Consider the following 18,115-nt stretch of genomic DNA (forward strand, 5'->3'; position numbering starts at 1 on the left):
TCGTAATATATTATTATATTATCATATCTTTATATTACATGCATTTGAATTGTTTAATATTTCAATCTAGTTTTACCGACATAACATTTAAACTAATATAAGAAATAAAATTTTTATAACAAAATTTCCCTCTGTAACTAGAAGCAGAGAAATTGTTATAAATTTTAATTCATTCAAATGAAATAATGAAATTCTATTTCATTAGATGCACAATGCACGAAGAAAAGAAAGTTTGAAGCTCATATGATGTACATACGTGTGCATACGTCCGTCCAAGCATGTGTATGAGAATTAGTAACATTAATATTAAACTATTCTTTTTCTTCTTCGTCGTTCTTGTTAAATATAATTCCACTTGCACGTTAAACTTTTTCCCCGGCAGCACTCACGGTCGAATGAAATGAAAAATAAAAATAAATATGCATAAAAACGTGTCTCCATAGTCTACTTACTCTACACTTGAATTAAACGAAACATGTGGACTGATGGTATGAGATAATTACACGTGAAGATCGGATATGGCGTTCTTGACCACTTTCTTCCCCGGAAATACGAAACTCGCCAATCAACAAGGTCGAGTTCCTGATTCGATCAAACAGGGGAACCTGACTCGTACCGATCTGGACCGATCAATCTGTTTATCTGGACAAACAGGGAATATATAAAGCTGCCATTTTCTCGATTCAACAAACAGTTCCTCCTCAACGCGACCGCAATGTCGATGATCTTGGTAAGAAACATAAGTAACAAGTTACATTGTCGCTAGTGGACTGCGGATTTTTATGCATTCGTGGAATATTGAAAGATGCAAAGATTGTGTGACAGACTGTGTATGATGCTATGAAGATGTATATACATACGTACGTAAGATATCTGAAGTGTCTTCAATCTTTGTAACATTTAGCGAATCCTGCAATTGTGCTTCTAAAGATTTAACTCTGCATAAATATCCGTAGTCTACATGTACATCGTCGTCTAAAAGTTTGGAGCATCGAGGTTCAATATAAAAGAATAATTACTGGTAAGAGTAATAACTTTTCGTTTCAATTTCATACCAAGAATAATTACAATCTATATTAACATAATTATTTTCTTTAAATAATAATGTTATATTATATTATTGTTTCTCAGAGACACACTTTTTCAATAAAATGTCAGTAAATCTGAAATTATTTCACCGCTTTAAATTTTTCAATTAAGTATTTACAAATATATATTATTTTGTCAATATTAAATTAAGTATTTGATACATAGTATTTACCATTATCAAAATCTTAGACTATCTGCGTCACTAGTCTTTTAATGATAATTAAATATTTTTGAAATGTTCTTGGATACTACCTAATAAAAGTTCTGGATATTCTTCCTATTTACGTATTTATTTCACGTTATTTAATCGTAAACTGATATCGTTAAGTAATGTATGAATGACAAATAAATTACTTAATTTTAGAGTATTTCGTTTGAATTTATATTTTATATTATTTTACACGATAAAAACTATCAATGTTATTTATCGGGTAAGATATATAATAATATACATTAAAAATAACTATCCTATTATTAAATGTTACATGTGTATCGATCAGAAATTCGATCAATTATAATACGATTTAATATGATTAATTAACATAATAATAAAGAAATTTCTAACTCTAAATATTAGAAAGAGAGAACTTACTAACGTTAATCTAAGTAATCACTATGAAGATGGATACATCTCTGAAAAAATCCCCAATATAAAATTATAGAATAAAAATATTCTCTTTCCAATGATTTAAATAATAACTTACTTAGCAAATTGCTTGAAAGAACAAACAACGAACATAATATTCTATTATTCAATATTCATAATCATTAAACCGCGGATTTTTGTGCAAACTTAAAGGTTCAAAGATATATACAAAGTATATAGTCATTAATATGTAATATATTACATTCATAAAAATACATGAAAATCCGTAATCTAATAATCACAGTTTTACTGTATCAAATTCTATACACATATATAATAATTAAAAAAATAAAACAATATATACATGTAATATGTGTATAATAAATTTTGTAAATATTGTTTCAGCTGTTTCTGGCATTTTTCTGTAGTTACGGGCTAACTGCAGAAACAAACGAAACGAAACAAAATAAACGAGGAATACCAGAATCTGGTGGATGGGTTGGAATACCAAATCCTTACGGATACGGACATGGACACCCGTGGCTTGGTAGTTCAGGTTGGAAAGGACTCAAGTTTTCTCCCTTTGATTTATCTCATGGAGGGTAATGATATGAAAAATCAACGAGGAAAAATAATTAAAATTTCTATAAATATAATTTCTTATAATAAATTTCACATTTGACAGATTACATGGTGGACTGTCATACGGCAGAGTACCAGGTATTTCTTTACCAATCGGAAGGCCCGAATTGTTGAAAACATTTCCAGTGTACATAACAAAGCACGTGGTCCTGGAAAGGCCAGTTCCTGTTCCAGAGCCAGTTTACATCGAGAAACCGTATCATGTGCCAGTACCAGTCGAAAAAATCATTCACAAACCGGTCCCGGTTCCCATTCCGGTACCTGAGGTAAGGAAACATCCCTACATCTTTCGTGAAAGATATCTCAATTTATCAACCAAACGAAATCAGTCACTGCGGAAGTTTATGCAATTTTGTATTTTTATGAACACAAAATTATGAAATTCATCCAATATTCTATTTTAAATATTTTTTTATATTTTTGTATACTTGTAGTTGTAGTCTTCCGTCGAGTTTCAAATTTTTAAATTTCCCAAAAACTCCCAAACATTTGCGGAAATCCGTCGGATTATAATAACTTGTTAAATATTACTAAATATATAACTTAATTTACATATAACTCGATGAAATAATGAATGTAATACAATATACTATCTTTTCGAAGACATTTTTAATTACCTACATATGTACGTTATCTAGGTGACTGCCATATTTCTATCGTATCGATCATGAGTTAATTACGATTCTGTTTTAATTTTGCTCCATTCTTGTTTTTTCCCCTTCGTGCAAATATATTTTTTAAACACTGTTTAAAAAAAAGTAAAACGTAAATTACCCATATTTGTAACTTGTCTACTAGTCTACCAATAAAAAGCTAACCTCTACGATTCCTCTCAGTGCCGCGCACTTTCATCCGCAGAATGTAACCCCTTGAGAAACAGGTAATTTATCAACAGATGAAAATTCACTTTTTCTGTCTACAGGCAGTTCCGGTTCCGGTGGAACGCCCGGTTCCGATACCGGTGAAGCACCCTGTGGCGGTGCCAGTGCAACAACCGTATCCAGTCCCGGTGAAACAAGCGTTTCCAATACCGGTTCCGGTCCCAGTTCCGATTCCGATCCATCCACATCCAGTCCCGTTGATCGGCGCAGGCCCAGTTGCCGCGGCTGCGTACGACGGTAGAGGTTATGGCGGCGGCCACTTTTATCCCCCGTTGCCCGCGCACTTCCCTCACAGTTACGGCCACGGATTCGGCCACGGATTCGGCCACAGTTTTGGCCATGGTTTCGGCCATGGTTTCGGCCACGGTTTTGGCCACGGTTTCGGCCACAACTACGGTCACGGCCACGGTTACGGGCATTTACATCACGTGTATGCTCACGACTACGGTCACGGACACGACCACAAGAAACGAAGCAAGAATTGAGAGGCCGGTTCTCCAGAGGGAGACCCCTTCACTGAATCAGGATTTAACATCAGGACCCTCTTGCATAACAATTTAGTAATCGATAACGTCGCGGATTGTAGGTCACGAACTTTTATTATTTAATAATCTTACGTGAGACAGATAGTGATTGGAAATGTAAAATTATTACGTTTTTTAAGTATAAATACACTTAAGCAAAGTTCGTTCTAACACGATTAGAGTAATGAATCGTAAAGTTATTGCATTATTCGCTAAGTTGTTTGAAGGAAATGCTATTGTAGATCGTAAATGTTTGTGCATTTAATACACAAAAAATTGAAAAATTCAAAAATGTAGAATCAAATATTAAGATTTTTACCTCTTTCGTTTTATTTGCGAAAATCTGAATTTGCATAAACATTTGTGGCCCAGAAATCAACGCAACAACCGTCAACCAAATATTACGTCTTTTCCCCTGACTAATGACTCTAAAAAAGAGAGAATTTTTTTAATTATTTAAATTTATAACAACTTATTCGTCTACTTACAGAGATTTAAGATTTTCTGGTTAATTTTCATAAATTACTCGACGAATACTGTCTTCCTTATTCGACAATCTTTTCATTTTTGAAAGTATGTTAAAATTTTTTTTTTAGCTCGAAAGTAAAATTACACACATTATACAGAGTGTTTCGAAATGACTAAATGTTTTGAACAAAATGAAGAGAAACAAAACCTTAATTTCCTTCAGTTTCAAAATAATAGATAGGTTATTTTAACTAAAGAGGGCAGAATGTACCAACACACGTCACGAAGTTCAAACGAAATGAAGCTTATTAGTATAGAGATAATTTAAAAGAATTAAGTATAAAAATTTAGGAAATAAGTGTTACTGCGTTTGTTAACAGTTACTAGATTTGTTAATTTAATGTAACATTTTTATACACATATTCTGTAAAAATATGATTTTTTTAATAATCCGTTCAATATATAATAATAGTACTTACGTAGACATTTACGTGTCGAAGTAATACACTGTTTAACTAGTTTATAATTTTAACTGAAAATAGTTTCAATTCATTTCAACTGAAAGTTTATAATTTCACTGAAAACTAGTTTTATAATTTTAATTTAGTTAAGTTAACAATTAGTCAAGTTTACAGTCGTTCTTGGTTACTCGATTATCGTCACTTTTCACCAGCTGAAACATAACACACTTAACATTAGTGTACACTTAACAACGTATTAACGTATTAATTTTGTATATTACAGTAATTTTTGTATAAATACAAGTGCCTGTATTAAAGATATATTAATTTATCGTACGCGTTCCAATAAATCCCTGAATTCCCCTGTGTTTATGTGTGTGTGTGTGTGTGTGTTCTCTATACATTTTACACAGCCACATGCGTGGCTTGCTTGTGACAGTATTTCTCAACTATACTCAACTTTTCACGCGTAAACAACTACGACAAATCATACATGATGTTTCAATTTAACTCGATGGTAACTTTCATGAGAAAACAATTGTTTCTGTTACACGTAAATAGATATTTCCGGCACTGAGACAAATTCGTGCAAAATGTTCCAAGCGATCTCCCCTTGTCCGGAATAAATCGCATGGAACATTGTAGAAACTCAACGAGACGAAGTTGAGAGACACTTTTCGTGTCACCATCGGCAGGTCATCGGTTGGACGCGCACCGAGACGTCCTGTCAATTTTGTGTAATCAGAAAACAGCTGATCAAAGTTGTTTTTAACGTGAATAATAATGAATTCCCGAGTTTCACGTGGGATTTTAGAAATTGAATGACGGATTCTCAGTGGTGCGGCACATACATTTTTTGCTCGTCTTCTCATACGTCTTTAAAGAATTCCACGCAGATACAAATCGATGTTTGCACCGCAAAGAGCGTCGCAAGGAGGGGTCACGTTAAACGTACACACGTAAGTACATTTTATTCACTCGAGGGATAACTTACGATCTGTCAAAGATCCGATTTGACTTGCGTTCGCTCACGAGTGAACGATTTTGTGAATAAAAGATGCGGCGAGTATCGAGAAAACGAGGTTATGTTCCATCATCGAGAGCCAACCGTGTAACATTCTTTCTTCTGTGTTACAGTGATTAAGTTACAAATCGCAGGAATTTTCACAAACATAAAATGTTGACATTAGAGGATCCAGAATGCAAAGATTTTTCAAAAACCGCGATGGAGGATGAAGAGACCAGCGAGAGGAGAATCAATGGAGACCTAATGTCGAATGGGGAAATATTGAGAACAGCGCTGCTTTCTGCAGAAGACGATGATGATGATGGTGAGGATGATAATGATGATGATGATGATGATAATGAAGATGATGATCACATTGAATCTCAGGAAGATGATTTATCTTCTGAACTTCTGTCTATGGAGAATGATTCTGAAGCCACTAGCGAATCCACCATCAGTGATTGGGACGACTTAAGAGCAGACTCACCTCTGTCGTACGTCACTTCTGTACCTAATAACAAAGAGTTCATAATAATGCTGGAAGCAAACAATGCACTAATGACAAAGAAGTTAAATAACGATCGTTCTTTGGTTAGTAACATGTCTAAATCTCGGCATCGTTCTAAGCGCCATAATAAAGTATTACTATTGAGACAGCTAATACCCAAACACGAGCCAATAGTTGAAATAAAAGAGGAAGAGCATTCGATCATTTCTACTGATGCAGATGAACGTGTGCCAACCATGGAAGAAATAGATTACGAAGAATCTTCTATGGATCAGCAGAACATCGTGGACTCCAAAGATAACACCTGGTTACAAACCTTCAGACCTTTGCCATTGCATTACACAGAAAGAGAGAAACCTTACTTGAAATGTCCGGCATGTGGCGCAATGTTTTTTACCTCCAACTCGTTCCAAAAACACTTGTACTCTCATATGTACAAGGAAGACGATACTTTTGTATGTTCTTTTTGCAACTACACGAATACCGAGCCTGGCATGTTGTTCACACATTTGTCCAAGCATCAGGACCAATGTGAGTTTTGCAACGAGAATCTAGTGCGTAAAAGTAATTTCGAGAAACACTGGGACATCAGAGCGTCGAACTTTACGATAAAACGAGATCGCCGGGGGAGATTCGTATGCACTTTCTGCAAATTGGTATTCGACTTGTTACCGCAGTTAGAAAAGCATTGGTTCAAGCATGCATGCAAAAGGGAAAGAACTTATCAATGTAAGGAATGCAGTGGTCTGTACGAAAGCAGAGAGACGCTAAATAATCATAAATGCATGAAGTGTCCTGTTTGTGGCGAAGTCTACGACAGTTTACACCGGCTGAAAGCTCATACAATGTGGACGAAGCACAACTTAAAGTGTCCGATATGTTCTTACGAATTTATTCTCGCTATGGACCATGAGAAGCATTTAGCGTTGCATAGGCAAACGTATAGTTCTATAAAAGGTTACGAGTACTGCTTGCAGGCAGCTGATGGAAAGACATTCCAGTGCAATCTTTGTGACAAAATATTTTACGCCTTACCGTCTTTAATTGTTCATCTCCGGGAAGATCACGGCATCGTGAACGTCAGAAAAGACGGTTGTAAAGGAGAACAAAAGGAAGAGTCTGTCAGTGAAATAATACTCCATCAATTAAGAAACGAATCCGCGAAATATGCTAGTGGAAATAATTTACCGTTAGTAAATAATAAAATCGAATTACAAAACGCGCTATAAGTATATAGTGATATATAAGATAAATGCAATTTTCAAATGGCAGAGATAAAGATAAAACGTAAAAGAAAATAATCTGAGAACTAAAAGTTCTAAAATTGCTAAAAATTCGTTTCGTAACAATTGAACCGTGCCGTTGCTATAAATCAGTCACTCTGTAGTATATATTAAATATAATTAAATATGACTGGCAACACAAATAACTTATAAATTATCGAGAATTATACATTCGATCTTATCTGATCAAAAAGTTCTGAGAAATAAACCTCAATCTCTCCCTCTTTCGAGAATAAACATATATCTGTATATTTTTTTAGTAATCATGTAAAATACAGAATCATCACACTCGCCCCTACTCGAGGTATATACTCGTCGTAAAGTGAATGATATTATTTTAAAAAATATAATAATTAAGACGCTTGTATAATCCCTTTGATGGTATGTAGAACTTTTTGGATCAGATAGCAAAAGGATAATTTTCTAGTATTTTATTGAAATAATATAGTCACGTCGTAAATTTTCTATGTTTTTGTATTAGAAGAGAAATGCGTTAAGTTAAGTTATCGTGGCATTTCGCATTTGGCTGTATCATGTCTGCCCCGATGTATTGGAAAAAAAAGAAGCAACACACAGAGCTATCAGTCCTGCTGTAGCACGATTTCTAATAAATTATTATTCTACCTTATTGTTATCCTTTGTAATACGCGATTGAACTGGTTTACATATTATTTTATTTAAATACATCAATATATTTTTTCCTCCCTTTTCGTTAATATATAGTTACCACTCACATAAGCGTACTGCCTTCAATATCGTATTCTTAAGTGTAATCCCATAAAATCTCAAAGGGGTATGGGGTAAACATGATACAATACAATTTCTTAAATGGCTGAAAATTATTTGGAACTCGCTGTTTGTCTTACTTTTATGCGTATTATTAGAATTCGATACAATTATCGACGAATCTTACGGCGTATTAATCATTTGTAAGTCTGATTTCTGTAGGCCTGTGTAATATCGCACAATAGCTTACATAAAGAATTAGATCTCTTAACTATCTCCTTTGAAAAATAAATATCCATGAATAGTAACATTTCGTTTGTACATGTTATTATTTTTTTTTCTCTCTTTTTCTCTTTTTTATCAAAGCTGAAATAAAAGTATTATATTCGTAAGTTCTTATGATCAGAGATTGGAATTCGATCAGCACGCACATACACACACACACACACGCACAAACGAAGAAACAGAGGTTTGTGCTCACGAAGTTCTCATCTCTCGAAAACAAGAGACACATTTATCGTGAAACGCGATTATTTTGTATTGTATACTTGTTAATACACATAGATATTATATATAGTCTGTTCAATCGTTTTATACACTTGAATGTTTTACACCATTTGCTCCCTTTTCTCTGTCCTTTGTCGTTTTGCACATTGTTTTACATCTATATTATATATACGTTCAGTCATTCGTCGAATGATGTGTTTAATCTTTCATCATTTCGGAACCACAGTTCCAGCAGATCCATAAAAAAATTATACTCCATCGTGAGATTCATTTTTCTAGGAATAAAAATACACGTTTGACTTGACAGAGGTTCGAAAATTCACATTTGATCAGATTCTCAAGCTTTGATCCATTGTTCCACGTATTCAAGCGCACCCTGAAGAATCTTCTTCTCCGTTACTCTCAACTGAATGGTCAACTTTTTGATTTGCGGCAACGTCGTATCGAGCAATTGCAGATCTTCCTGTAAGAGGAAAGAAAAAAAGAAATAAGGAGAGATGAATTTTCGACGCCGTTACACAGGTGTATGTATGTGTGTATGTGTTTCATTTCACTTTCACCTTCAGAGTCGTCGGGTAATTAGCAATTAACAGCTGCAACCTGGTGAGCAGAAATTTTCTGACGTTCTCCTCGACAACAGTTTCCAGCGCACAGTCCATGTGCTTCAAATCGTTAACACGATCTGACCGGATCCAATGTGCCAGTTCCGGTTTGCGCATACTGAATACTCTGAGAAACGCCAACAACAAATCCGAGATTGGTTCTGTTCCTGGTTTCAATAGGAACTCCCCAACGGTGGGCAGATCTAGTTTATTTAATAATTCAATACGTTCCTTTTGAAGAGAGTCAGCCTTGCTAATTCCAAGCCGCAATTTAAAACCATCCTGAAAAAATAAGAGATTATTGTTCACTTGATCACTTTCTTTATTTAAAGAAATAAATTAAAAGCATTTGTTGTTGTTTTTTTTTATGAACAAATTGTTTGTTCTTTGGTCAGCGAAATTCTCTATGTTATTCTTATATATTGTATTAATTTCAAGATTATTAAAATAGAAGTAATAATATATTATATTATTATTATATTATATATTATATATTATTATATATTATTATTATTTCTTATTTTGTCTTATACAATATAGATATTGTAATATATAATTATTATCATATTACATTATTATGTAGTGATTGATATAATTGGTACAATCATATTTGCTGTAGACAAGACGTAATAAATCAAATTATATAAAAAAAACAATGAATTAAAAAATTTGTTAATTATATGGACAATGTTTGTACTATTATTGAAAATATAATAATTGTAGATAGAAATACATAGAAACACATAGAGCATCCAGGGACCATTCAGAATACTAGGAAAAAATTTACTTTATATGACGCATAGAAACAAAAATTATTTATATTTATTTTACAATTTTCTTTTATGTATGTTGATTTATTGAAATAATAAATAATATTGGAAATTTTTCTACCATTAATTATAAGTAGAAGTTTAAATGGCCTACAACCCTATATTCTAAACTAACAATTATTAATATATCCCTAATTATTATTAATGTATCTCTAAGTATTGACACATCCCTAATACTAAAATAAATAAATGTCCAAAGAAATTTTTAATTTGCAAATAACCCATATTCCCATAAACAATATATTAAAAATTAACGTGATTGTAATACAATAATTAAAGTATCTTAAAAAGAAATGATATACTTGTTCGTTATCCATGTAAACGAATCCTGAATGTACAAAGAAGTCGGAATTCGTTCTGGGTCCATAGCTAATAAATATTTGTTCTCCTTTCTTGAAATCTCTCAAAGCGTAACATTCACAGTAGTTTGATGTTGCATTGAAATCAGTGGTGATCTAAAATGAAAACAGACAGATACAGAAGTTGTTCAGATTTCTGTGTATAATACACAGTAATATATGTATAATATATATTATATACTATCGTTCAAAGATATCTGAACGTTTTTTTAAACTTTAAATAGACATATATGCTAGTCAGAAAATTACATATATTATGTAGTATTGAAGATTCCTATTGATACATGCTAATGATGGCTGTTTAAATAAATCCTGTAATTCTTATATACATATATTTTTGAATTTGCTTCAAGCTTGATCAATTGTAATAGTCGTATCTTATTATATTAATATTAATGAAACTTCAAAATGTTTTATATAATAAAATGTTCAAATACTTTCTGTAAGCTGTACTTGTATTAAATATATATATATTTAAATCTATCTTGAACTCGACCAATATAATCATGATCAGTTGTATCTCATTACAATATTCATGAAATTTGAAAACGTTTTAGTACAAGTAATATATATTTTTAGTACAAGTAATATATATTTTTAAAAGGTTCCAATAAGTGTTCGAATTCACTTCCGTGAATAACTGTATATTTCTAGATACCTGAGAACGATAGTATATCAACACATACAAAACGTGTATGAGACTAAACTCACTCTCCCGTTCTCGTGATTGCACATGTCCCACATTGGGATCAAAGCGTGGATCATGCGTGAACCATCCTCGCTTGGAATTAGGTTCTGCCTCGTCATTACTGTAGAAACTGCCCAGCTGTAACATTAATATCACATGTAAAAAAATCAGCACACTTAGATACGAGTTGCAGAACGAAGCTTTCATCTCTCTGTAATTTTAGCATATTATGCATCTTCTTTTCATTTCGTTATTTTGAATAGTCATTGTTTCTTTCGTCTTAAAAATTAGTTTGCCAATGGAAATTTCAGGAATTAAATTTCTGAATAAAGAATATTAACTAGCTAAAGATAAGAATATTAATACATTAACAATTGCATTATAAGATACGCATGCGATCTAAAAATTCTCTTATTCTCTTATTATTGAATGTTAAAAATAAAAAGTGTTTTAAAATGTTTGAACGGAGGTCCACCAAAGACTGAAGTCTCTCCCTTGCAACGGTCCCTGAAAATTGCGAAGTTGATAACAGTTTAAAATATACGACGAAACTTTCTGAAGCCACTGCGTATCGGATGAATCACGGAAACGATCCTGGAAGACGATCGTTGGAGCGAACTTTCACCTTCGTGAGAGGCACGCCAGCAGGCGAAGCTTTCGTGAGCACACGCAGCAGCAGCAACTGTCGCCGTTTTTTCGGGCAAGAACTTGACCCACAATTCCGGAAATGAAAATAAAAGAAGACATTCATTGCCATCGTCCTCGTGTGTTCGCCGCGGTTCCCTCCCGACTTTCTCTCTCGCTGGGGAAATCCACTCGAGTAAAAATACTGTTTACAAAGGAAAATGGCAAACATTCTTCTACGGAGCCGATACGGCTCGAGACAAAGACTCGTAAAATCGCAACGAAAGCCGAGATGAAAAAGGAAAGAACGAGAAAGATCCAGACGTTGCGTTTCGTTCTGTAGCTTTCTAAAACGAAATTGCGTCCGCAACAGGGAATTTCATTTTCATGAATCCTCGAAATGATCCACGGTTTGGTTTTCGGGTCAATTTCTAGTGTTAAATTAATCTAGTCGATAACGCCAAGTTTACTCTTACTATTTTCTATTTTAAGAAGCGAGAGAAATGGTTGGCGAGAATGAAAATGTGAAGGAAAGTTGTAAATATTGGAAGTTGGAGAAAGAGAGGAAATTGAAGTTAGACGGAAAAGGAGAGCTTGATGTGTTGAAACCAGGAACAACGTGATTATTACAATCAAAATAAAAAAGTAACGTTATTAAATTATAATAAATATATAATACATAAATATTATATTATATTATAAATTAATATATAATATATAAATATTAATAAATGTAATAAAATTATTAATATTAATAATTAGAATGATAATTAAAATAATTATATTAATAATTAAAATTATTATTATTATATTAATATAAATAATATTGTAATATTAACAGTTAAAATTATAGTATTAATACTAATAATATTACAATATTAATAATTAAAATTATTATTATATTAGTATTAATAATAGAATAAATAATTGGTGGATATTACTATGTTTCCAAGTTCGAGTTTCGAGAACTTAAAAATTAGCTAAGCTAATAAGTTCAAGCAACAATTATCGAGTCCTTGCAAATTATTAATTAACAAAAAATTAATATTATTACCAAAATAAAATAAAAATGATTGCCAAATTACAGTCAGACTTGGAAATTTCACTGGAAGTGCGAAAAACGTTGAAAATTGCAAGTGATCCTAATTTTTTCTTAGCCATAAACTTGATCATTCTCAATTTGTTCCTTAACATGCCCTTCATTCAATATCAAACTTCTGGTAATTTTAAAGTTAATTACTATATAGCAAGTGACTATTATAGTAAGTAAGAAATATTAGAACTGACAACGAAAGGAAATTCGCGTGACATAAATTGCTTTTAATGAGACATGACTTGTGTACATTGATTAGCTTCTGAGTACTTCACACGATAGAACAATAGATGATAGAAAAATAATAGTGGAACAAAACAATGGAGAACAGCGTTTAGATTATGGTCTATAAATCAGATTATTGGTTACTACAGTTAGGGCAAGCGCAAATGGAATATGTAATTATGAAACGAGGTTGGTCCTAAGCCCTATTAACCGCTATAATAATCAATATATTTTGAGCAAGTCGAAATTACACATGTCTGATCCGGATGTCGTTTTCTTTTTCACAAAAAACACTGACAGACGACAAACGCTAAATTTTCAGTAATAGAACCGCCAGTAATAGAAATAATAAAATAAAAACTTTTTTTCTACTTAATAGAAATAATAAAATAATATATTTTTGCCTTTCCGCACACGAATAATTTAGTAACTGGTTAATATTATCACCTATTAATGGGTATTATTATAATGTAAGTTTATAAAATTATAGTATAGTATAAAAGTATTATTATAGTAGTATATATAGTAAATTATATTAATTATATTACTAATAGTAAATAAAAATTATATATAGTAAATTATATTAAATTATATTATTGCAAATTTAGATAAATAGTGACTTTCTTTTCTTCCTCTTGAAGAAAATTTGACGTTTATAGCACTTTTTACAAGAACTCTTTACAATTAACTCTTTTACAATTTTAATAGAAAGGACCAATCAAAGAGAATTCATCTTTCTTCAGATAAATGAGATAAATAAGAATCAAGAGATTGTCAATTAAACACAAATACATACACAAACACATATTTGAAAGTATCAGAAATATTTCATATTAAAGAATTTAATAAAAATCATCAATTTTATTTCAACTTGTTGATCAGACTGTTTCTCGACCAAAGACTACAGTCTTCGATTACAGAATTAGTAATAAAAAATGACAAATTGGTTCTCATCTTTACAAATGTGTGTGATGAATTAAGATAGAAACTAAAGTGTAAAAGACTGTCAGAAAAAAAACATGAATTTATAAATACAGAAAAATTATTATACTCAAAAGATTGGGAAACCAGTGACGAAAAACAGCATTTTACGTAATTAATTACTTAATATTTCAATGTTTATTATTTCTAATTATTTAATATTACTAATTATTTTATATTTCAATGTTTCTTAATGCTTCATATATTTGCGTTCGATTGAAAAACTTTCTGCCAGATGTGTATTTGAGTAAAAAGAAACGCTTCACTAAAATTTATAAGGAAACTTAGCATTTTAACGTTTTACGACTTAGCTTTTTTCTTTCATTTTGTTCATTTTCACCGAGGGGAAAAGATTATCTGCGTTGCTAAAGCCGCGCTAATTGCTTATCGCATGCCTATAATCAATCGTAAGCATATGAATCTTGTACTCTTATACTTTCAAACCACGCAAAAGTTAATCACGTGAAAAAAGATCCACGTAGATCTGCACTACATTCTTAAAGATTTGTTTTAACGTCTCTAGCTTGTGTTTGCCTTTCGTGCAACAGGAATTTTGTTCAAGAGACAAAGATCATTAGCGGAACGTGGCTATTTAAATCCAATTTAAAATCTGGCAATTAATGATCGTTCTCACGCTCTTCAAAAAAAATGATTGTTCGTTTCATTTGGTATTTTATAAATATAAGATTGCTATAAGAAATTTTTAAAATCATATAATATAAAATTATTAAATTTTTTATATTATAATATATTATTAAATATTTATATTATATTATAATATAATACTGTTAAATTTTTTATATTATATTATAATATAATATTATTAAATTTTTCATATTATGTTATAATATAATATTATTAAATTTTTTACATTATATTATAATACAATTAAATTTTAAACATCATATAATTACTACAAGAAATATACATTCTAAAATATGATTTAGTATAATACATTCTAAAATATGATTTAGTATAATAATAATAATATAATATAATACATATAATTTAATTTGTTGAAATTTTCAAGACGATTGTATATTTATGGCACGCGATAGTGAAGCACACCAAAAATAAAATTGTCAAAATGTGGATTACACGTAACTTCTCTTGCCAAGATGACCACGACTGGACAAAAGTGGACAAATGAAAGCTACGATCGCGTTGTCGAGATCGTTCTGCTTGTCGCGTGGCTATTAGATTACTTCCTCTTACATAAAGAGAGGAAATCTATTTCCAAAAGCGAGTTCCACGATCAACAAATATGATACGAACACATGGTGACTAGTAAGAGTTTCTAGTCAACGTATGATTTTACTTTTATTTTACTATCAAGTTAAACTTTATTTTTATAAATTTTCTTCTTTTTTTAAATTAGAGTAATAATAATTTATAATTAAAATATTAATAATAATTTATAATAACTACAATAACTAGTAATTAATAATAATTCCTATTATAAAGTCCATTATAATATCTACTATAATAACCATAAAAACCGTAAAAACTCCAGTCTAACTAGAAATCAACCTAGTCAGCTAATTTATATGTGAGAATAATAAAAAAGTCAACTCTGAAATTGACGAATCGTGAAAATCCGCAAAAAGAAGAACAGAGATTATGCAAACGCCAAAGAAAATATGCCAAATGTATATATACAAGTATATATATCATACAAGTTCCGAGAGAGAAAGGACAAAAACGAAATAAAATCTCTACTTGTGAGAACCTCATATGTGTACGAGCAAATTTGTCCCTCCCCCGAGCACAAATTCGCATAAGCGGACTTTTCCGATAAAAGGAGAAGAGAAAGAGAGAGAAAAAGAAAACGGTGAACCACTCGTCAACGTCGCGGGAGAATTCATCGTGGTACAACAATCTCTTTCTTTCTCCTTTCTTTTTTCTCCCTTCCTTTTCGTTTTTTATTACCGTGCGGCAACGGGCACAATAAATAATGCATGGCGAGCGGGTCGGCGCGAGCAAAAAAAGAAGGGTAATGCGATTCAGCAAATCAGCTGGGAAACTGGAAGCGAGCAGACGCGCGTTTACGTGATAATAGAAAATTATATCCCGCGAAGGAAGAAAAAAAAAGAACGGGAAAAGGGAACGCTCGCTTCTCGTGCGTGCGGTACCGAGCCAGATAAACCGTATGAAAGTTTCAGCCTCTCGTGTGAAAGTGCTGAGGCTCTCCCCTTCTCTCTCTCCCTCTCTCTCTCTCTCTCTCTTTCCCTCTCTCCGAGCCAGCGACCATCTTCTTGATTAAATCCAGTAGATATCGCCTTGGACGCAATTCGATTCGATTCGATTCGATTCGACATTATTGTAATTTCATTTTTCATGAAAATGTTATTTCAGAGTGAGGATACGTTTGTGTGAATTGAAGTTTTTTTTTTTTTTTTTTTTTTTTTTTGAAGAGGAATTGAAATTTTGGAGAGTCACTTTGTTTTGTCAAGTATTGTTGTTATAAGCAACGTTATTTAAAATATATTTCATGTATTTTCTTTATATTTTTCATATGAAGATAGTTGTTGACTGTATTTTAGTTATCACTAGCTTAAATGTAGGGCCCATTAAATTGTGCATGATAATTAAAATAGAAACAAGATATTTGTGTAACAGTTGTTAATTCAATTTACATATATATATCGATTTCGTAATATGCAGGTATTCCGAATGTGAACAGATATCTTTTATAAAATAGTTTTAAACACTATTTGAAATAATAATATTTGACTTATAAATTTATGAATATTGTACAGTCGACATGATAAATGATCTTGATCATTTGTTTTTAAAACAAATTTTAAAACAATTATAATTATAATATTATAATATATTATTAATTATTAATATTATAATACTATAATATATTATTAATTATTAATATTATAATACTATAATATATTATTTATTATTAATATTATAATATTATATTATTAATTGTTAATATTATAATATTATAATATTACAATTATAACTATTTTCTCTATCTAATATAATTATTCATTTATCTCAGATTAGATAATTATTTATTTAATTCTTTTCCTCTGTCTCAGATATAATTATTTATATTATGTAAATTCGTTAAAATGTGTAAATTCAATTTACATTGTTTATTAATAATTAATTTAAAAATTATTGCTATTCGAAATTAGTGATCATCTCATAACTATATATGCATTCGTTTTCATAGCTTATCAAGGAAATCCAACTGCTTAAATTATATCAAACTAGAGAGTCATAACAGACACCACGCAACTATTAATACCGTTCACGAACGAGCAAGGAATTGACATACTTTATAATGGGAATGCTCATCCAGCATCATGCCATTTTATGACACAAGTATCTCCAGACACATAAATCCGAATCAAATAATGTATCATGAAGATGAAAACGATCTAACACTTGATATTTATAATACATTTCTCTATATAACATTAAATAATAAACTAATCAGATTTAGAGGTATTATTAAGGTAGAAACTCATTCGAAAAATTTTAGGTTCGAACTCTTATTTTTTCAAACATTTACAAGAAATATGAGTACAAATAGCAGAATAACGAAATGTGGCTAAATAAGATATAATTCAAAGAATATTTTAAATACTAATAAAGTAAAGTGCAAAATAAAATGTAGATTATAAATGTAGATTATAAATTTATACATTGTAATAATACAATGTAATATTCATATTTACAAAAATATCCACTGAAATTGTAATGTGATTAGATCTAGTTATTATATATATATAATAATTTAGACTTATTAAAATAAACGTTTAGACTTATTAAGTAAGAAATAAACATATTTATTTTTAGCAAAGTTAATTTCAACGTATCGTATCATAGAAATGTTAGAAAAAAATACGTTTCTATTGTCAGTAATTGACAAGGACAAATGTTTTTGAAAATTATTAAAAAAGAAGTTCTCCTCTAAAAAAGAAAAAGAAAATTCTTAGAAACATTGAAGATGAAGAAAGAATGAAGAATAAATATTTAAAGACAGATTAACATACAATGCTATGTGCA

At 31.0% G+C, this 18,115-nt stretch overlaps 3 protein-coding genes across 3 annotated transcripts in view; 2 read left to right on the forward strand and 1 right to left on the reverse strand.

Annotated features, from left to right (window-relative positions):
* The first annotated feature begins 657 nt into the window (after positions 1–657).
* Positions 658–4,700, forward strand: LOC122528424 (annexin B11-like). Its single transcript, XM_043653506.1, has 4 exons — positions 658–730; positions 2,081–2,277; positions 2,361–2,583; positions 3,240–4,700. Exons 1-4 carry the CDS (start codon positions 716–718, stop codon positions 3,681–3,683), a joined length of 879 nt encoding a protein of 292 aa, XP_043509441.1. The 5' UTR covers positions 658–715; the 3' UTR covers positions 3,684–4,700.
* Positions 4,701–5,328: 628 nt separating this feature from the next.
* On the forward strand, positions 5,329–8,356 carry LOC122528418 (zinc finger protein ZFAT-like). The gene is made up of 2 exons (XM_043653499.1): positions 5,329–5,610; positions 5,789–8,356. The coding sequence occupies exon 2, from the start codon at positions 5,829–5,831 to the stop codon at positions 7,392–7,394; it is 1,566 nt and encodes a 521-aa protein (XP_043509434.1). The 5' UTR covers positions 5,329–5,610; positions 5,789–5,828; the 3' UTR covers positions 7,395–8,356.
* LOC122528419 (actin-histidine N-methyltransferase) overlaps positions 7,905–18,115 on the reverse strand; it is a 31,516-nt gene continuing 21,305 nt past the window's right edge. The window contains exons 4-7 of the mRNA XM_043653500.1: positions 11,184–11,298; positions 10,416–10,568; positions 9,242–9,565; positions 7,905–9,144 (exon numbers count right to left, since the gene is read on the reverse strand). Of these exons, the coding sequence (XP_043509435.1) occupies positions 9,019–9,144; positions 9,242–9,565; positions 10,416–10,568; positions 11,184–11,298 (718 nt within the window). The 3' untranslated portion in view covers positions 7,905–9,018. The remainder of the gene's footprint in view (positions 9,145–9,241; positions 9,566–10,415; positions 10,569–11,183; positions 11,299–18,115) is intronic.

Source organism: Frieseomelitta varia, unplaced genomic scaffold, assembly GCF_011392965.1.
Source record: "Frieseomelitta varia isolate USP_RPSP 00005682 unplaced genomic scaffold, Fvar_1.2 scaffold_250, whole genome shotgun sequence".
NCBI classification, from domain to species: domain Eukaryota; kingdom Metazoa; phylum Arthropoda; class Insecta; order Hymenoptera; family Apidae; genus Frieseomelitta; species Frieseomelitta varia.

Coding starts and splice junctions, on each gene's coding strand:
- LOC122528424 (XM_043653506.1), top strand. Junction 2,278..2,360: donor TTTGATTTATCTCATGGAGG/GTAATGATATGA, acceptor CACATTTGACAG/ATTACATGGTGGACTGTCAT. Junction 2,584..3,239: donor TTCCCATTCCGGTACCTGAG/GTAAGGAAACAT, acceptor TTCTGTCTACAG/GCAGTTCCGGTTCCGGTGGA.
- LOC122528418 (XM_043653499.1), top strand. CDS start 5,829: ATGTTGACATTAGAGGATCCAGAATGCAAAGATTTTTCAAAAACCGCG.